At 46.9% G+C, this 21578-nt stretch overlaps 2 protein-coding genes and 1 long non-coding RNA gene across 3 annotated transcripts; 2 read left to right on the top strand and 1 right to left on the bottom strand.

Moving 5' to 3' along the window:
- Nucleotides 1-10721: 10721 nt before the first annotated feature.
- On the top strand, nucleotides 10722-11794 carry LOC138658238 (uncharacterized). The gene has a single exon (XM_069745733.1). It carries the CDS (start codon nucleotides 10722-10724, stop codon nucleotides 11763-11765), a length of 1044 nt encoding a protein of 347 aa, XP_069601834.1. The 3' UTR covers nucleotides 11766-11794.
- Nucleotides 11795-14138: 2344 nt separating this feature from the next.
- LOC138658237 (uncharacterized) lies at nucleotides 14139-14577 on the top strand. Its single transcript, XR_011317408.1, has 3 exons — nucleotides 14139-14192; nucleotides 14280-14342; nucleotides 14418-14577. It is a non-coding gene; the product is annotated as an uncharacterized lncRNA (long non-coding RNA).
- A 293-nt stretch (nucleotides 14578-14870) lies between these two features.
- Nucleotides 14871-16225, bottom strand: LOC138658236 (uncharacterized). Its single transcript, XM_069745732.1, has 2 exons — nucleotides 15778-16225; nucleotides 14871-15522 (listed from the first exon to the last, which is right to left on the bottom strand). Exons 1-2 carry the CDS (start codon nucleotides 16216-16218, stop codon nucleotides 14941-14943), a joined length of 1023 nt encoding a protein of 340 aa, XP_069601833.1. The 5' UTR covers nucleotides 16219-16225; the 3' UTR covers nucleotides 14871-14940.
- Between the last annotated feature and the right edge of the window lie 5353 nt (nucleotides 16226-21578).

The following is a 21578-nucleotide window of genomic DNA, read 5'->3' as shown; positions in this document are numbered from 1 at the left end:
AAGCTTCCACAGCAGCAGAAGACCAATTGACCACATCAGCACCTTTCTTGGTCAAATCGGTCAATGGTTTAGCAACACTAGAAAAATTGCAGATGAAGCGACGATAAAAATTAGCAAAGCCCAGGAACTTTTGCAGACTTTTCAAAGATGTCGGCTGAGTCCAATTATGGATGGCTTGGACCTTAACAGGGTCCATCTCAATAGTAGAAGGGGAAAAGATGAACCCCAAAAATGAAACCTTCTGGACACCAAAGAGACACTTTGATCCCTTCACAAACAAAGAATTAGCACGCAGGACCTGAAACACCGTTCTGACCTGCTTCACATGAGACTCCCAATCATCCGAGAAGATCAAAATGTCATCTAAGTACACAATCAGGAATTTATCCAGGTACTCTCGGAAGATGTCATGCATAAAGGACTGAAACACTGATGGAGCATTGGCAAGTCCGAATGGCATTACTAGATACTCAAAATGGCCCTCGGGCGTATTAAATGCAGTTTTCCACTCATCGCCTCGCTTAATACGCACAAGATTATGCACATCATGAAGATCTAACTTGGTGAACCAACTAGCACCCTTAATGCGAGCAAACAAATCAGATAATAATGGCAAAGGGTACTGAAATTTAACCGTGATCTTATTTAGAAGGCGGTAATCTATACAAGGTCTCAGTGAACCATTCTTCTTGGCTACAAAAAAGAACCCTGCTCCTAATGGCGACGATGACGGGCGAATATGCCCCTTCTCCAAAGACTCCTTCACATAACTCCGCATAGCGGCGTGCTCAGGCACAGATAAATTAAACAGTCGACCTTTTGGGAATTTACTACCAGGAATCAAATCGATAGCACAATCACAATCCCTATGCGGAGGTAGGGTATCGGACTTGGGCTCATCAAATAAATCCCGGTAATCAGACAATAACTCAGGAACCTCAGAAGGGGTGGATGATGAAATAGTCAGAAATGGGACATCACCATGTACCCCCTGACAACCCCAGTTGGACACAGACATGGATTTCCAATCTAATACTGGATTATGTACTTGTAGCCATGGCAACCCCAACACGACCACATCATGCAGATTATGCAACACCAGAAAGCGAATAACCTCCTGATGTGCAGAAGTTATGCACATGGTCAGCTGGGTCCAGTACTGAGGCTTATTCTTGGCCAAAGGCGTAGCATCAATTCCTCTCAATGGAATAGGACTCTGCAAGGGCTCCGAGAAAAACCCACAACGCCTAGCATACTCCAAGTCCATCAAATTCAGAGCAGTGCCTGAGTCCACAAATGCCATGACAGAATACGATGACAAAGAGCAGATCAAGGTAACGGACAGAAGAAATTTTGACTGTACCGTACCAATGGTGGCAGACCTAGCGAACCACTTAGTGCGCTTAGGACAAACAGAGATAGCATGAGTGGAATCACCACAGTAGAAACACAGCCCATTCAGACATCTGTGTTCTTGCCGTTCAACTCTGGTCAAAGTCCTATCGCACTGCATAGGCTCAGGTTTAAGCTCAGGTAATACCGCCAAATGGTGCACAGATTTACGCTCATGCAAGCGTCGACCGATCTGAATGGCCAAAGACATAGACTCATTCAGACCAGCAGGCATAGGAAATCCCACCATGACATCCTTAAGAGCTTCAGAGAGACCTCTTCTGAAAATAGCCGTGAGCGCACCTTCATTCCACTGAGTGAGTACAGACCACTTTCTAAATTTCTGACAATATACCTCTATCTCATCCTGACCCTGACACAGAGCCAGCAAATTCTTCTCTGCCTGATCCACTGAATTAGGCTCATCGTAACGCAATCCGAGCGCCAGGAAAAACGCATCAATATTACTTAATGCAGGATCCCCTGGCGCAAGGGAAAATGCCCAGTCCTGAGGATCGCCACGCAAAAAAGAAATAACAATTCTCACTTGTTGAACTGGATCACCAGAGGAGCGAGGTTTCAAGGCCAGAAACAGTTTGCAATTATTTTTGAAATTCACAAACTTGGCTCTATCACCATAAAACAAATCAGGAATAGGAATTCTTGGTTCTAACATAGGCTTCTGAACCACCAAATCTTGAATCTTTTGTACATTTATAACGAGATTATCCAATGAAGAGCACAGACCCTGAATATCCATGTCCACACCTGTGTCCTGAACTACCCAAATGTCTAGGGGAAAAAAAAGGCAAAACACAGTGCAAAGAAAAAAAAATGGTCTCAGAACTTCTTTTTTCCCTCTATTGAGAATCATTAGTACTTTTGGCCTCCAGTACTGTTATGAAAGGTAATTCAGTACCACAATGGACATAGAGGTCAGCGCACATACAGTGACCTGGCAATAACCCAAAAAACAAGAACGAGCTCTGAGACATGGGAACTCTGTTGACCGCAATCCCTAATCCTCTCCAACCACACTAAAGGCAGCCGTGGATTGCGCCTAACGCTCCCTATGCAACTCGGCACGGCCTGAGAAACTAGCTAGCCTGAAGATAGAAAATAAGCCTACCTTGACTCAGAGAAATATCCCCAAAGGAAAAGGCAGCCCCCCACATATAATGACTGTGAGTTAAGATGAAAAGACAAACGTAGAGATGAAATAGATTTAGCAAAGCGAGGCCCAACTTTCTGAACAGAGCGAGGATAGGAAAGGTAACTTTGCGGTCAACACAAAACCCTACAAAAAACACGCAAAGGGGCAAAAAGACCCTCCGTACCGAACTAACGGCACGGAGGTACACCCTCTGCGTCCCAGAGCATCCAGCAGGCAGGAAAAAACAAATAGACAAGCTGGACAGAAAAAAACAGCAAACAAATAGCAAAGAATAACTTAGCTATGCAGAGCAGCAGGCCACAGGAACGATCCAGGAGGAGACAGGTCCAATACTAGAACATTGACTGGAGGCCAGGATCAAAGCACTAGGTGGAGTTAAATAGACCAGCACCTAACGACTTCACCATATCACCTGAGGAAGGAAACTCAGAAGCCGCAGTACCACTTTCCTCCACCAACGGAAGCTCACAGAGAGAATCAGCCGAAGTACCACTTGTGACCACAAGAGGGAGCTCTGCCACAGAATTCACAACATACTACTGTCCCATCATTGGCTAATGTGTCACTCACTGTCACTGTAGCAGGCAAAGCCTGATGGGACTTGTAGTCCCATCAGACGATGCCTGCACACAGAGACACACACACCAATGTCCCCACACTCCAGCACCTTCGGCAGATTCACCACGCAGAACCCCACCCCTCGCCACCACCGTCGCCATCACTGCATCGGCCGCTGCTGCCACCAACGCACCAGCCGCCGCCACCAGCACACCGGCCGCACATCTCAGCACATGAGCGCGACAGGCCAGCAGACCCCAGCCCCGCCCACAGATCCCAGCACAGTCCACCCCCAGCACAGCCGCAGGCAGACCCCAGCCACGCCCAGAGCCTGGTCACTCTTGAGTGACTGCTGTCTGTGGATGCTGGTCATGCCTGCTGCTGACGTCACATCAATTTCTAGAGTCTGGAAATTGACGGGACGTCGGCGGAAATTAGCGGCGGCTGCAGCCTGGGGGTCACGTGACCCAGACTCAGCCACTGGCATAGCGCTGCTCACAGGCAAAAACGGCAACAGAAGGTATTTATAAAATTCATTAGGGGCCCTGGGGGGATACATTGGGGGGTTAACTGAAAGTAGTGGACAACCCCTTTAACATTTTCTTTATCTCTTTAAGAATCACCATTAACCTTTACTCTAAATATATCCACCAATTTTTCCAAATCTATGAATAATGAGTTAGGGCATCTACAATTAGCAAATCTATTTACAGAAAATTTTGGGGATACACACATATTCCTGAGTGGCTTTCTAGTATGGGACTGAAAAGAATCCATGTTCCTATATTTTTGCTCTGTTGGATGTTGTAAGTATAAAGCTACAAATGTTTTATGTCCACTCATACTTTTTCTTAAATTTTTCTACAGACTCCAATTTCTCAATAAAAAAAAACAATTTTGTGACATGTTAGCAAAATTCCTGACAGGTTGGAATTCACAAGATAACATTAGATGAGCTATCCTTTCAAGGTTCGGTCCAGTTCGATTAGCCAAACTTTTAGAGGTTTGACGAATATATTTGGCGAACTTACCCGAACGCCATTAGATACAAAACACCTTAAGGGGTGAAAAAAAGCTTCCAAAACAGCTAAAATGAGAGACAGACTCCATGAAAAGTGGCATCAATCGTCAAACAGTACAAATTTGTAAATGACACATTAGCAGTCAGCCATGGGCCAATCATGAGATATCAGTGTCTATCCCAGCATTTAAAGCTTGAAATTGAAGTTTCAGTGAAGACCTGGTGATTAAGGGAAGGGTGTTAGTCTTCTTAGGTGGGAGACCTTATACCGCATGCAACACCTCCATTTTTTTTATTCCAGCCATACTCAGATGGCACAAACATCAGTTTCATACAGTAATATTGATTGAAAAACATAAGGAAAGTAACACAGTTGTCAGAAAGTTAGTGCAGGCCTGCCTGCCTGGGAGCCCCACTTACACAGGAAAGCCACCAGATGGAGACCCAGCTTGGAGTCTCCACATTTCAAAAAATGATTGTCACCACCACTATAGTGGCATCAATTTCCACAGAGTAGAAACAATATAATAGTCCTCTGACACATCATTTACTACAGGCAACACACCAGATGGAGACCCAACTTGGAGTCTCCACATGTCAAAAAATAGTTTGTAACATCAGTAGCAGTAGCAATAGCAGGCACAGAAGACACCACAAAGATGGCACAGAATGCAGTAATGTCAAATCAATGCATGGCACTAAAAATGACACCCCCTGATGGCATTGATAATGAGCTCCAGATACTACTGCAAGATTCTCTCTAGTTGTTTATAATGTGTCAGTCTTGTACTCTACTCTGCTGGTGCACGAGCTGGTCTAAAAAATGTGTGAAATGTATAACACAAATTGGTTATACACCTACACTGCTGCTGTTAATGTTTTTGCAATGACGCCTTCACATTTCTGGGGTTGGACGTCTAGAACTGGGATGCACACTGAATAACTCACTGCTGACTTGTGGAAAAATCACCAGATTGTCTACAAGTGTGAGTAGACACTCCAGCATGCTCGCGTCCCTTTCCAGGAGGGGAAGCATCTGGCTAAATTTACTCTTGCACCATGGATCTAACAGAGTGGCAACCCAGTAGTCTGCACTATTTCTAACCCTAAGAATATGGGCATCATGTTAAAGATAGAGCAACAAGAAGGTGCTCATTTGTCGGGCGCCTCCATGAGGTCCAAGTCCATGATGTGGTGGGGTAACACCCCCTCCCGCCAGCCACTGAAACACAGTTTTAACACAAATGATTTGGATTACCTAACTGGCCCTCCAGGCTGCACCCGAATATTAGGCTTAACAATTTTTAAGTGGAAATCTGGCCTACTGATTTGTCACTAACACACAGTTTTAGAGCAAACTATTTGGATTAGCTAATTGGCCCTCCAGGCTGAAACCCAAAATTAGGCTTAACTATTTTTAAGTGGAAATCTGGCCTTTTGATTTGCCACTAAAACTGTTTTTTTGTTGGTGTTTGCGGATCGCACTAAATATAAATTATGATGAAGTGCGATCACAACCCAGGGTCCACCGTGCAGTGATGTTAAAATGCAGTTAGAGAACAGTGGCAGAGCAATGTTGTGGAGAGAGTGCAAAGTACCTGCTCGGTTGCTCCACAGAGTGGTACAATACAGAGAGTACTTGGAACTATGACCTGTTAGACTCAAAGGAGTACAGCAGATAATAACACTAGTTGGGGGTTCCGCCCAGGGAAATCTAGGCTGATGGTTTTGCTCGCTCTGACACTCGGCTGTGCTAATGGCACACAAGACTTAGGACACCTGAAGTCAGATGCTGAGCCAAGCGGGAGGATCCACCCTACATTGCCTGCCTAGACACACAATCGCCATGCTAGAGTTGGCACACTGGTACAAGGAGTGGTAGGTAATGTATCCACAAACACACACTTAGCATAAAGTATCTTAGCGCTCAGACGTGCACCCCAAGGACCCTTTTATATGCTCCACTTATGTCCAGTCAGACAGGACCTTGCTTGTGGGCCAATCCAGAACTGACACATCACCAGAGCAGCTGACCACTGACCACCAATGAGAGGTCGTCACACAAGCATGCTCAGTAGGGTGATTTCTGGAATTAGCCTCCAGAGCATCTGTTCGTCGCTACCTAACGCTGATTACCATAGGCTTTTCTGGAAGACCAGCAGCAACCAAGCGAACAGCACGAGTCTGAGCAAGATTTTGAGACCAATGTCTTTGCTGAGCAGCCCCAACTGCAGCTGGAGCAGAATGGGAGACTGCAGAGGCAGACAAGGCTTAGGAGAATCCCAGTGTCTAACAATACCCCCCCAACTAGGCTCCCCTGTGATGATTGTCACGCTCGAAAGCCGCAATAAGCTGGGGGGCACGAATGTGCTCAATTGACTCTCAGGTCCTATCCTCAGGCTCATGACCCTTCCAGTCCACCCCCCAAAAAATTTTTGTCACGAGCCACCTTGGAACCGACAATGGCATTGACCTCGAAATCTTCTGAGGACAAATCCAAACTCCCGGTAGGAGTCCCGGATGACCGGGTCATTTATACGGGTTTTAGGAGAGAGACATGGGAGGTTTTGGCGATGTACAGGCGTGGAGGAAGGCTGAGGCAATATACCACAGGATTCACCTGTTCCAGAAACTTGAAAGGACCCAGATAGTGGGGAGTAGGGTTGAGCGAAATGCATCGGTCATTTTCAGAAGTCGTCGACTTTTGGCAAAGTTGGGTTTCATGAAACCCGACCCAATCCCTGTGTGGGGTCGGCCATGAGGTCGGCGATCTTCTTATCGGGTATCGGAATTCCGATACCGAGTTCCGATATTTTAGCGATATCGGGAATCGGTATCGGGATCCATATTTATGTGTAAAATAAAGAATAAAAATAAAAAATATTGATATACTCACCCTCAGACGCGCCCTGGTTCTAACCGGCAGTCTCCCCTCCTAAGAATGAGCGAGTGAAGGACCTGCGGTGATGTCACGGCTTGTGATTGGTCGCGTGAGCGGTCACATGAGCGGTCACGTGACCAATCACAAGCCGTGATGTCATCGAAGGTCCTTCACTTGCTCATTCTTAGGAAGGAAGGCTGCCGGCTAGAACCAGGGCACGTCCGAGGGTGAGAATATCCCTATTTTTTTTCTTTATTCTTTATTTTACACATTAATATGAATCCCAAGGCCTGAAGGAGAGTTTCCTCTTCTTCAGACCCTGGGAACCATTAGTATCCCATTGCACTGCATTGGGTTTCATGTTTCGGCCGACCCCGACCCCAACTTTTCTATAGGATCGGCCGATTTCACTCGACCCAACTTTTGAGAAAGTCGGGTTTCGTGAAACCTGACTCGACCCTATAAAAATAAAAGTCGCTCAACCCTAGTGGGGAGCAAATTTAGTGGACTCTACACACAGCCTGATGTTACGAGCAGAGAGCCACACTAAACCACCGGGGGCAAAAACCCCTGGAATGGCGGTGAATGTTGGTGAATGGATACCCTCATTCTCTCCTTAGAATCCTTAATAGCATCCTGCTTGTGATGCCAGATGTCCTGAGCCTCCACTGCCCAATCCACCACCCTAGGATCGGAGGACAAGATGGGCATGGGCACAGATACCCAGTAGAATCAGAGATGGCGTTATTTAAAGCAAACTCCGCCTAGGGCAGCAAGGATGCCCAGTCATCATGCCTGGCAGAAACAGAATGCCATAATTACATGATGAGAGTCTGGTTGGCCCTCTCCATTAGCCCATTTGTCTCAGGTTGGTACACTGAAGAGAGATTGAGATCAATGCTAAGCAGCCGACAAAGCTCCCTCTAGAACCGAGACACGAATTGAGGACCCCAATTGCTGATAATCTTGTTCGGCATCCCATGGAGATGGAAAATATGCTTTCTAAAAAGTACTGCCAAGGCCCATGCCTACGGTATGCACGGAAAGGGAACCAGATGCACCATTTTGGAGAAATGGTCGGTGCCAACCCAAGTGACAGTGTTGTCACGGGACTTGGGCAAGCCACAACAAAGTTCATACCGACCATCTCGCAGGGCCTATCCGCCACTGGTAAAGGATGTAACAAGCTCACGGGTCTCTGCCAGAAAGACCGATTTCTGGCACATAAAACGCAAGCCTGAACATAATCCTTTACGTCCCGCGCCATTCGAGACAACCAATAAGCTCTCACCAATAGCTCAGTAGTCCTCTTGATGTCAAAATGCCCTCCCACCTTGGAGAAGTAAGCCCAAGAAAGGACCTCCAGGTGTAAGTTAGGTGGTACATAGGTCTTGCCGGGACTCACGTGCTCCAGAGACACCGGAGCCACCATTCGAAGACTCTTTGATGGGATAATAAGCTGTGACTCATTTCCCTCCTGAGATGAGACCACGGAACAGGTTAGGGCATCGGCACGTAAATTTTTCTCCCAGGCAAGAAAATGGAAAGTAAAGTTAAAATGGGAGAAGAATAAGGACCACCTGGCCTGGTGAAAATTTAGCCTCTGGGCCGTCTGCAAATAAAGCAGATTTTTGTGTGTCAGACTGCTCCTGCACTGGCGGAAGAGGCATCCACCTCCAGAATGAAAGGTTTATCCACATCGGGCCAATGTAGCACAGGTGCCCAAGCGAATTGGGATTTCACAGAAGTAATAGCCTTGGAAACCTCCTCTGACCACTGCTTGGGGTTAGTTCCCTTCTTGGTGAGGGCTACCAGAGAAGCTACTAGGGTAGAGAAGTGAGGGACGAACTGGCGATAGTAGTTGATAAATCACACAAAGTGCTGCACCGCTTTAAAGAAATGTGGCTCTTGCCAGTTCATCACAAACTCCAGTTTGGCAGGATCGATGGCCAACCCCTTGACCAAGATATTATACCCCAGAAAATGCAAAGATTCCTGCTCAAAAACACACTTCTCTAGTTTAGCGAAGAAATTGGCGCGTAAAAGTTCAAAGAATTTACAGACAGCTCTTTGATGAGTCTCAATATCTGGAGAGTAAATAAGTATATTATCCAGACTGTCCCTAGTGTTAAATGCAGTCTTCCATTCATCCCCTTCTCGAACACATATCAAATTATATGCACCACACTGATCTAACTTGGAAAATATCCTAGCCCCTCGTAGTCTGTTGAAGAGCCTCGATATGAGTGGAAAAGGGTATTTATTTTTGATGGTAATAGCATTTAATCCCCTGTAGTCAATGCATGGACGTACAGTATTTCCCCGTTCTTCTTCTGAACAAAGAAGAACCCAGCCCCAGCAGGAGTCACTGACTTTCTATTAAATCCTCTAGTCAAATTTTCCTTGATATATTGGGACATAGCCTCAGTCTCCGGGAGAGACAGAGGGTAGACTCCCCCACGGGGAGGCTCGGAACCCGGAATGAGGTCTATAGGACAGTCATAGGGGCGATGAGAGGGAAGAGTCTCCGTGGCTCTCTTAGAAAACATGTCTGCAAAATGGCAATAATGTTTGGGGAGTGGAATTAGATCTGTGGTGACCTCAGATGATCCGACCTGAACTTGGGCCTTCAGGCACTGTCCCTCACATGACCTCCTCCATCCTAGTATACTCCCAGAAGCCCAGTCATTGTGAGGTAAATGGTGACGTGACTAAAGGCCCCGTCACACACAGCGAGATCGCTAGCGAGATCGCTGCTGAGTCACAAGTTTTGTGACGCAACAGCGATCCTGCTAGCGATCTCGCTATGTGTGACACGTAGCAGCGATCAGGCCCCTGCTGTGAGATCGCTGGTCGTGTCGGAATGGCCTGGGCCATTTTTTGATCGTTGAGGTCCCGCTGGGGAACACACATCGCTTTGTTTGACACCTAACCAACGACCTCATTGACGACTCAGGCACCGACATATAGGCGTGCATTTGCGTTGCCTTTTCCGCGCCCATTCTGTTCCGATTGGTGGTCGCTACTGCGTTCTGATTGGTTTGCGGCCATGCTATGAGGCGACACATAATAGCCCTTCCGTCCTTTGTTCCTGAGCGCGTGGTGGATTGCAGAACGTTGTAGAGTTCTCCGGCCTGCAACTCCTCTTCCATTTCGATAATCTGTTCTGCAAGGATTCTTCTGACAACTATACATTGTGTATGGTAGGTATTGTTTGGGGTCGCAAGTGCGTTTTCATTTCCCCCTAAATTTTTATATAGGGCAACTAAAAATAATTTCCTGCTATCATTGCTGTGGAGGGATGGAGTGAGGGCTTGTCTGCTATCTGTGTACATATACTTTTACACGGGCTGATATTTTAGGGGGTCTTGTACTTGCACACCCATACAGCACGTTTTCTGTCATGCATGGTAACGGTTTTTTTTTATTTTTTTTATTAACTTTATCTTCTTTTTCTTTTATGTGTTTCAGTGTGCAGCATCATGAACAATGCGCAGTGTGCTGTTGTGTTTGCTGCATTGCTGGTTGAGGAAGCTCGGTGGCAAGATGAGGCCCGGATGCAAGAGAGGCGTTCTAAATGAAAGCGTTGCATGTGGACCAGAGAATGGCTGCAGAAGAGGTCTGATTTCTCCCACATGCAACTTGTAAGAGAGCTTCAGGAGAAGAATCCTCATGATTTCCGCAACTATCTGCGGATGTCTGAGGAAACCTTCCAACATTTACTGGAAAGAATTACTCCACTGATTCAACGGAAGGATACAGTGATGCGTGCTGCCATCCCAGCCGATGAAAGATTGGCAGTCACGCTGCGATTCCTGGCCACCGGGCGCTCGCTGCAAGACTTGCATTTTTCTTCAGCCATTTCAAGGACCCTGCTCAGCGTTCTAATTCCAGAGACATGTGATGCGATTTTCCACAGTCTACGTAGCTACATGCAGTTTCCCAACACGGAGGAGGAATGGAAAAAGATTGCCTCCGATTTTGAGCAGCTTTGGCAGTTCCCAAACTGTGGTGGGGCTTTGGACGGGAAACATGTCCGGATCACTCAACCACCGAACAGCGGATCCTACTTCTTTAATTATAAGGGCTATTTCAGCATCATCCTGATGGCCCTTGTTAACGCGAATTATGAATTTATAAATGTAGATGTTGGCATGAATGGAAGGGTTTCCGATGGTGGCGTTTTAGAGCACACACTCTTTGGAGAGCGTTTGAACAACTGTGAACTTCACATGCCTCCCAACTCTGAGAGTAGAGGCAACCTTAATTTTGTTTTTGTCGGTGATGAGGCCTTCCCGCTTCATCCCAATCTTATCAAACCGTTCCCCCAAAAAAGTCTAACAGAGGAAAGAAGAATTTTTAATTACCGTTTGTCAAGGGCACGTCGGGTTGTAGAAAATGCATTCGGTATCATGGCCAATCGCTTCAGAGTTTTCCACACGCCTATTAACATGAAGCTTGAATCGATAGACTCTGTTGTTTTGGCTTGTTGTGTGCTTCACAACTTCCTTCGCCGTCGAGATGCTTTGGCGTACAGTCCACCTGGCTTCATGGACTCTGTGGGCCTAGTAAATGGGGAAGTGCAGCTCGGTGAATGGCGCGCAAATGATCCCGCAATTGCAGGCCTTCAACCATTGTTACCTGGCAGAAACACCCATGATGCGAAGACCTGCCGAGACAACTACTGCCAATATTTTAACGGTCCTGGTGCTGTTACTTGGCAGCATCAGAACTTATAGTGGGCTACTACTGACATGTATACACTGTTTTAGTTATTGCACTGATTTGTCTAATAAATTGTTTGTTTTACTTTGAAAAAGCTTTGTTTCTCATTCTTTCTGCAGTAAGGGCCCATATATACATACGTGTATTCCTATGTATACTGATACATCCATATACATCAACATTGAAATCTACAGAGATACCTACATATACACATACATACTCACAGACATACAAATATAAATACCTATCTAAACATTAATACATATCCATACATGAAACCACCAACACTCCAGTCTTCCAGTGCAACCGGAGACGCTGTATTGAGAATGCGTCACATTCAGAACGCAGTAGCGTCTTCGGTGCGACCTGGAGATTACAATACAGGCCGCTGAACGCAGTAGCGTCGTCTAATAACCGCGGTGACGTTGATGCGTCGTGGGCGTGGTTTACGGCGCTGATGCGTTGTGGGCGGGTTAAAGGACAGTGCTGCGGCCTTGCTTTTCACTAGTGGCGGCAAAATGGCGGCCAGGCGTCGTGCAACGCCTTGGGGTGATGCAGAAGTGCGTTACCTAATTACTGAATTAGATGCCCGTGATTATGGGTGTCATAATCACCGAGAGCATCCCGTCCTCCATAAGCAGGCTGTGCTGCGGAGGATCAGTCGGGGCCTAGCCCAGAGGTTTGGAGTACAGCGCTCCAGTACCCAAATCCGTAAGAAGCTGGCGGATCTGCAGTACAGGTCCAGTGAGCGCCTAGCCAGCATCCGGTCACAGAGCCTTCCACATCGTGGTGAGTGTTGTTAACATAGGTTAGCATAGTATATGGCCACGACCGTTTTTAGTGTTTCTGCTGCCCTCGTACACACACCAGGCTCGGCTCCGCACGCCTCGTACACACACCAGGGTTTGCTCCGCACGCCTCGTACACACCCGACTTGGCTCCGCACGCCTCGTACACACACCAGGCTTGGCTCCGCACGCCTCGTGCACACACCCGGCTCTACTCCGCACGCCTCGTACACACACCAGGCTCGGCTCCGCACGCCTCGTGCACACACCCGGCTCTGCCTTGCACGCCTCGTACACACACCAGGCTCGGCTCCGCACGCCTCGTACACACACCAGGCTCGGCTCCGCACGCCTCGTGCACACACCCGGCTCTGCCTTGCACGCCTCGTACACACACCAGGCTCGGCTCCGCACGCCTCGTGCACACACCCGGCTCTGCTCCGCACACCTCGTGCACACACCCGGCTCTGCTCCGCACGCCTCGTGCACACACCCGGCTCTGCTCCGCACGCCTCGTACACACACCAGGCTCGGCTCCGCACGCCTCGTACACACACCAGGCTCGGCTCCGCACGCCTCGTGCACACACCCGGCTCTGCTCCGCACGCCTCGTACACACACCAGGCTCGGCTCCGCACGCCTCGTGCACACACCCGGCTCTGCTCCGCACGCCTCGTACACACACCAGGCTCGGCTCCGCACGCCTCGTGCACACACCCGGCTCTGCTCCGCACGCCTCGTGCACACACCCGGCTCTGCTCCGCACGCCTCGTACACACACCAGGCTCGGCTCTGCACGCCTCGTACACACACCAGGCTCAGCTCCGCACGCCTCGTACACACACCAGGCTCGGCTCTGCACGCCTCGTACACACACCAGGCTCAGCTCCGCACGCCTCGTACACACACCAGGCTCTGCTCCGCACGCCTCGTACACACACCAGGCTCGGCTCCGCACGCCTCGTACACACACCCGGCTCTGCTCCGCACGCCTCGTACACACACCAGGCTCGGCTCCGCACGCCTCGTACACACACCCGGCTCTGCTCCGCACGCCTCGTACACACACCCGGCTCGGCTCCGCACGCCTCGTACACACACCAGGCTCGGCTCCGCACGCCTCGTGCACACACCCGGCTCTGCTCCGCACGCCTCATACACACACCAGGCTCGGCTCCGCACGCCTCGTACACACACCCAGCTCTGCTCCGCACGCCTCGTACACACACCAGGCTCGGCTCCGCACGCCTCGTGCACACACCCGGCTCTGCTCCACACGCCTCGTACACACACCAGGCTCGGCTCCGCACGCCTCGTGCACACACCCGGCTCTGCTCCGCACGCCTCGTGCACACACCCGGCTCTGCTCCGCATGCCTCGTACACACCCGGCTCGGCTCCGCACGCCTCATGCACAGTCCTGCATACAAATGAGGCCTTTGATCATATGACCAAAAATCCGGCCTAGTATATTGCGGCACATTTGTTACAATAGTAATTACAGTGCAGCACCTCAGGTATGTAATAATGTAATATTTTTATTTTTCTCCAGCACCAGCAGACCCGGAGCCCCAGCAGGAGTCTACTACAGGCTCGTCACCAACAACAGGCTCGCCAGCATCACTCCGTGACATGGGTGAAGTCATGCCCCCCGGTAATTATTGCACTAAAAAAGAAGGTCCATACAACTCGTAAAAGGATAGGACTGTCGTGTACTATGAAGTGTTGTATCTTTCCCTAGGCGGTGATGCCAGAGGATCCGGGTGGTCCCTTAGTTCTTCCTCACCCGATTTACCCGGAAACCGTAAGTGTTAAATAGCAAACACGTACATGATAGTTAGATGCATGTACAAACTAAGTTTTACCATTCCCTCCATAGAAATCCCAACATTAGAGGACCTCCAGGCATCACACAGGAGGATGATGGTGACACAGGGGACACTGGCTGAGCAAGTCAAACAGCACGGAGTGATGCTGGATCGTTTTGCGGCTGCACAACAGCAGAGCGGCAGCCATTAATTTTTTTTTTGTTGATGGTTTTGTATTTTGTTTATTTTGTATTTTGTTATTAGGTTGTTGGTATGTTAATATTGTTTATAAAACAAAATAACAGTTTATATCCCCTGATGTGTACGCTTTGTTAAAAACAACAAACATGTTTCATCACGCACACTCATTATATGTATGCATCTGTATACATGCACCCAGCCCATTACCCCGCCTACTAGACCTGCAAATAAGTATATGCTGAATTCAGTAAAGCAGGCTGCAAGTTTAGAATTATCAAAACAATTTTATTTATAACAATTTTTAACATAAAGTAACATTTAAATTTAACTCTTTAATATAAAATAACTTAACTATACTACAATTATACTTATAACCTGAAATATTTAATGGAACTATAATTCTTCATAATGGTTTTCACCATTCAAAAATCCTTGGCTGGGCGGAGATGATAACTGCCCAAGAAAAGAATGAGAAAACCTTGGATATTGTGGTGGAGGGGCAAGCGGCATGTTCAGGTGTGATCTAAATTGACGGTGTGATGGTGTGCCACGCATTTCCTGAGGCGTTTCATTCATTCGCTGCCATGAACGGTCCATAAAACTTTGCACACTTGAACTTTCATCTAGCTGTCCAGCTGCCGCTTTGCTCAAAGTTTCAAAAATCACCCTCTCGGCGTGTATCCTTTGTTGGTCTTGCAGCTTCCCTAGCCGATCAGCGGCAAAGTTGGCAAAGCTGTCAACGGTACTTTGGCTCTGCTGGCTTAACATTTGCTTTGCCAAAGTGACCAACTCGGTTGATGGCGACACGGTTTCTTTTCTTTTACGACCATTGTTTATCCGCCGTGGTACATAAGGTGTGTTGGGGGTTGAGGGTGCAGGGTCTTCAGTAGACCCCTCAGTAGCCTCCGCCCGGCTTGGTTCATCTCCCAGCAGGTCCTCACTGGTCGGGGTGGACAGATCATCATGCCGATCTTGCTGCAGGAACAGAAAATTTAGAATTAAGGGGAGAAACTAGTAGTACAGGATAGGATTTTTTTCATTCAACGGTATGAGCACTGAGTGGGGCCAAAAAGTTAAGGATTTTACTTATCTGAAGTGGAAGGGATAACTTGGATAAAATGCAGCATAATAAAAGAGGGAAAAAATTAGTTACTATTTTCTACTCGACTATGGCATGAGAGACCAAGTTTTAAAGCTTTTTACAGGGAAGCAAGCAAATAAGGTACTTACATCTCCAACAGGGGTGTCAGTCGGGATCACAGGGTCTTCATCCAGGGTCTGCCGCATTGAAGATGCCATTGTACGCGGGAGCTCCTGGTCACGGGTGAAGCCAAGCAAGTCAAAGTACCATAACGATGGCACATAAACCTCGTCTGTGGCGGCACCAGACTTCTTTGACCTCACCACCTTGTTGAGCTCCTTTTTATAAACTGTGCGTAGACCCTGGATCTTTTTCCGGACAACACTCTCATCCACCTTCTCGCTGGGGTTATGCTGCTGAAACAGAGCAACAAGTTTGGCAAAAGCCTCCCTCTTCTTGTTTCTGTTGCTGTAGTCAGCGGATTTAATCTGCCAAAGGCAGGGCAGGGATCGATACATCTCAATCAATTCCCGTACAAACTCCTCGGTATTGAAAGACATCTGAAAGAAAGAATAGCATACAGTGAGCATATATGGAAAATTTTAAATAACATTTTGAAAAGAGTTATGTATGAGCCACACTACTGTGAATGTAAAATAAAGAACAATGTGCCTGGCCTCCTAATAATCTCTGCCAGTCTGCAGTCCCTCCTTCCAATAGTCCTCCACCGACCACACCAATGCTGCCTGTGTACCCCTGCCATGCAAATGGAACCGGCATAGAGAGAAATTTATTATTTAAAAAATAAGGCCTAGTAACCCTGTCTGCGGTCACTCTGTGCCCACAAGACTGCCTAAAATGGCTCCATGTGCTAAAGTATATATACACAGATACCAACAAAGCACTCCCTCCCTCCTTCCAGAGCAAAGATAGCAGATTAATAGGTGCCAAGGGAATGGAAAGGGAATGGAAACGCATTTGAGACCCCAAATGATACCTACCTTGCACAAAGTATAGATTTACGAAGAACCGTCGAAGAATAGCAACGAATAGAAGTCGCAGGCCGGAGAACTCTACAACGATCTGCAATCCACCACCACGCGCTAGAAGTCGCAGGCCGGAGAACTCTACAACGATCTGCAATCCACCACCACGCGCTCAGGAACAAAGGACGGAAGAGCTATCGTGTCGCCTCATATGGCTAGGCCGCCGACCAATCAGAACGCAGTAGTGACCACCAATTAACTGAATGGGGGCGGACAAGGCAACACAAAGGCACGCCTGTGTGACTACAACGTCACACAAGACGTCCCTCATCGAGGTCTGTATCGTTATCATAGCAGCCATGTGAAAGGGTCACAACGACAAACGACATCGTTGTACAGGTCGCTACAGGTCGCCGCATCGCTGCTGCGTCGTTGGGAAGATCGCTCTGTTTGACATCTCACCAGCGATATCATAGCGACGCAGCAACGATCCCGGACAGGTCGTATCGTTGTCGGAATCACTTAAGCGTCGCTGTGTGTGACGGGGCCTTAAGGTATACCTAACAATACCTTGTCTATACCCTCAGGAATGACAAATAAAGAAGTTATCTCCTGATGTTCTAGAGAAATAACAAGTGAAAAGGGAATAGTCTGATGTGTGATCTGAGAGTATAGTGCAGGCCCATTTACCACCTGAATGGTGATCAACTTAGAGAGCATCACTAGGGGTATTGCGTGCTGTTGAGTGAAGGCAGAGGACATGAAATTACCCTCAGCCCCGGAATCCATGCAAACCTCTGAAGTGTGAGAGGTCGGCCAGTAGGACAGTGTCACCTTAAAGGTTAATTTGGAGGACATCTCTGACGAATATCCCCCTATAGCCACCTTGGGCTCCACTAATTTGCTCATTTGAGTCGGAGACCCCAAAGGATTGGTAAAGTTTAATGCTAACCAAATCCTTTGTTTTCACTGGGATCGCTTCAATCTTCATTCAGTATGCCAAAGATTAATATGAGTAGATATGGATATTAAATCTTCCAGTGTAGTGGGGATCTCCCTCGTGGCCAAGCATCCTTAACATGGTGTGCAAGGCCCCTCCAGAACACTGGGACCAAGACCTTATCTGGTCATTCCAGCTCGGAAGCTAACGTTCAGAACTGGATAGCAAACTGTCTGGTAGGAAATGAGGCCTGATTCAACGCCAGGAGTTGGAGTGCGGTGTCTGGGGTAACCAGGGGTCCAAGAAAGACCTATTTCAGAGCGCCCAAAAAACAAGAGGTGTTCCGGTCCACCAGGTCCTTACATTCCCATAATGGTGACACAAAAGAGAATAGTAAAACCAAAAACACTCAGTTTGAAAAAATGTTGCAGTAATCCGCAAGTGCTAGTAAAAGATGTAAAAAACAGGGTATTTGGTTGATACGTTTTTTGCAAAAAATGTATACTAAGCTGCTCTACCAATCTTCACGGTATACCCTTATCAGAGCAGTCCTAACTAATGTATGCAATCCCTATCTGATGTATTTAAAAACCTGATCATCTGTATATAACCTGTGTGAACAGGGTTCAGAGAGGAAAAATCCATGTGTGCATACAGGGTAGAACAGCTTTTGTGCAGATAGCCCAAGAGGAGTGGTGGAACTCCCCAGTCTTGTAGACACAAGAGAACAATTATGGAAACAGGAACACATGGGCTACTTGCACAGTGAACAAGTCTGTATGATCATGTTCACACACCACCAAGAAACCTGAAGACACAAAAGAGAATAGTAAAACCAAAAACACTCAGTTTGAAAAAATGTTGCAGTAATCCGCAAGTGCTAGTAAAAGATGTAAAAAACAGGGTATTTGGTTGATACGTTTTTTGCAAAAAATGTATACTAAGCTGCTCTACCAATCTTCACGGTATACCCTTATCAGAGCAGTCCTAACTAATGTATGCAATCCCTATCTGATGTATTTAAAAACCTGATCATCTGTATATAACCTGTGTGAACAGGGTTCAGAGAGGAAAAATCCATGTGTGCATACAGGGTAGAACAGCTTTTGTGCAGATAGCCCAAGAGGAGTGGTGGAACTCCCCGTCTTGTAGACACAAGAGAACAATTATGGAAACAGGAACACATGGGCTACTTGCACAGTGAACAAGTCTGTATGATCATGTTCACACACCACCAAGAAACCTGAAGACACAAAAGAGAATAGTAAAACCAAAAACACTCAGTTTGAAAAAATGTTGCAGTAATCCGCAAGTGCTAGTAAAAGATGTAAAAAACAGGGTATTTGGTTGATACGTTTTTTGCAAAAAATGTATACTAAGCTGCTCTACCAATCTTCACGGTATACCCTTATCAGAGCAGTCCTAACTAATGTATGCAATCCCTATCTGATGTATTTAAAAACCTGATCATCTGTATATAACCTGTGTGAACAGGGTTCAGAGAGGAAAAATCCATGTGTGCATACAGGGTAGAACAGCTTTTGTGCAGATAGCCCAAGAGGAGTGGTGGAACTCCCCAGTCTTGTAGACACAAGAGAACAATTATGGAAACAGGAACACATGGGCTACTTGCACAGTGAACAAGTCTGTATGATCATGTTCACACACCACCAAGAAACCTGAAGACACAAAAGAGAATAGTAAAACCAAAAACACTCAGTTTGAAAAAATGTTGCAGTAATCAACCAAATACCCTGTTTTTTACATCTTTTACTAGCACTTGCGGATTACTGCAACATTTTTTCAAAATGAGTGTTTTTGGTTTTACTATTCTCTTTTGTGTCTTCAGGTTTCTTGGTGGTGTGTGAACATGATCATACAGACTTGTTCACTGTGCAAGTAGCCCATGTGTTCCTGTTTCCATAATTGTTCTCTTGTGTCTACAAGACTGGGGAGTTCCACCACTCCTCTTGGGCTATCTGCACAAAAGCTGTTCTACCCTGTATGCACACATGGATTTTTCCTCTCTGAACCCTGTTCACACAGGTTATATACAGATGATCAGGTTTTTAAATACATCAGATAGGGATTGCATACATTAGTTAGGACTGCTCTGATAAGGGTATACCGTGAAGATTGGTAGAGCAGCTTAGTATACATTTTTTGCAAAAAACGTATCAACCAAATACCCTGTTTTTTACATCTTTTACTAGCACTTGCGGATTACTGCAACATTTTTTCAAACTGAGTGTTTTTGGTTTTACTATTCTCTTTTGTGTCTTCAGGTTTCTTGGTGGTGTGTGAACATGATCATACAGACTTGTTCACTGTGCAAGTAGCCCATGTGTTCCTGTTTCCATAATTGTTCTCTTGTGTCTACAAGACTGGGGAGTTCCACCACTCCTCTTGGGCTATCTGCACAAAAGCTGTTCTACCCTGTATGCACACATGGATTTTTCCTCTCTGAACCCTGTTCACACAGGTTATATACAGATGATCAGGTTTTTAAATACATCAGATAGGGATTGCATACATTAGTTAGGACTGCTCTGATAAGGGTATACCGTGAAGATTGGTAGAGCAGCTTAGTATACATTTTTTGCAAAAAACGTATCAACCAAATACCCTGTTTTTTACATCTTTTACTAGCACTTGCGGATTACTGCAACATTTTTTCAAACTGAGTGTTTTTGGTTTTACTATTCTCTTTTGTGTCTTCAGGTTTCTTGGTGGTGTGTGAACATGATCATACAGACTTGTTCACTGTTCCTATTCCCATAATGGTGTAGCTCACTCCAATGCCCTGTCCATCAAAAGGGACACCACAATTCCCACTTTGGCCCATTCAGACGAGAACCATGAAACCAGTACCTCCAGCTGGATCGAGCACTGGTTCATGAATTCCCTGCAAGCCTTTCTATCCCCAGAAAACTTATTGGGGATTGGGAAATGTGGAAAAGATGGAGCAGAAGTCACAGCTGAAACCCTAATAGCGGCTAAACTAGCTGCCTGTGCCGCTACTGCAGATGGATCCACAGCTGAAGTTGCCCACTCTAAAGTGGACAACCTTCCCTCCAGCTGCTGGATATTCCACGGGAACTGCTGCTCGTCGGCCATTACAGACCCTGGCACTAAGATACTGTTAGCGTTTGCAGCTAGCACTAAATATAAATTAGAATCAAACCAAAAGATGGTAGCTGTGCGGCACTAGATCCGCAAACTATTCACAGGTGTACGAATGAGCGGCGGCAAAGCAGACTGCAACACTATCCAGAGAAAACAGCTCATGGTGGTGCTCAATGAACAATCCACAGAGGATCAAACTGAAGATGAATCAAAAAAGAAAATATGGCACTCACCCCTGAAGATGCTGTAGTGAAGTCCTTTATATGCTACAAACAGCAATCAGGTACACATGGAGAGGCGGCAGGACGTGAAGAGGAGAGGGTGCGGGGAACCGGTAAGGACTACGGCCGTTTCGCGCAAAGCGCTTCATCGGGTCCAGGGGACACGCGGAGTCAGATGCTGAGCCAAGCGGGAGTTCTCACCCTACACTGCCTGCCTATAATAATATTAAGAATATTTTTATATAGCGCTAACATATTCTGCAGTGCTTTACAGTTTGCACATATTATCATCGCTGTCCCCATTGGGGCTCAAAATCTAAATTGAAAATCACCTGGGCTTGTCATCAGCACATTCCCTGAAGAAATGCCATGTTAGGGAGCTTTTTGGAGATTTTTTTTGGGTGCAGATTTCAGCATCGTGGTGGGCAATAGCAGTCGATGTACTAGCTATTGGCTGCCTACTGTGATTATACACCCTTCTCCGTTTATTGCTGTGCTGCTGGTGTAGTGTGGCCAACTCCTCTTCCTCTAAACTGTGTGTGCACAATATTAGGATGGCCTCTGCTCCGTGTGGGGTCTAGGACTTCATCATCCTTTGCATTTATCTTCCACTGACTCCTCACTCCTTCCCTCTGTAAATTGCAGAAAGGCCCTTCAGTTGGCAACTGTGTTTCATC

This window comes from Ranitomeya imitator, chromosome 1 (genome assembly GCF_032444005.1).
Source record: "Ranitomeya imitator isolate aRanImi1 chromosome 1, aRanImi1.pri, whole genome shotgun sequence".
NCBI lineage: Eukaryota > Metazoa > Chordata > Amphibia > Anura > Dendrobatidae > Ranitomeya > Ranitomeya imitator.
This window is presented reverse-complemented; position numbering and strand designations above follow the sequence as displayed.

Coding starts and splice junctions, on each gene's coding strand:
- LOC138658238 (XM_069745733.1), top strand. CDS start 10,722: ATGTCTGAGGAAACCTTCCAACATTTACTGGAAAGAATTACTCCACTG.
- LOC138658236 (XM_069745732.1), bottom strand. CDS start 16,218: ATGCTCACTGTATGCTATTCTTTCTTTCAGATGTCTTTCAATACCGAG. Junction 15,523..15,777: donor CTGACACCCCTGTTGGAGAT/GTAAGTACCTTA, acceptor CTGTTCCTGCAG/CAAGATCGGCATGATGATCT.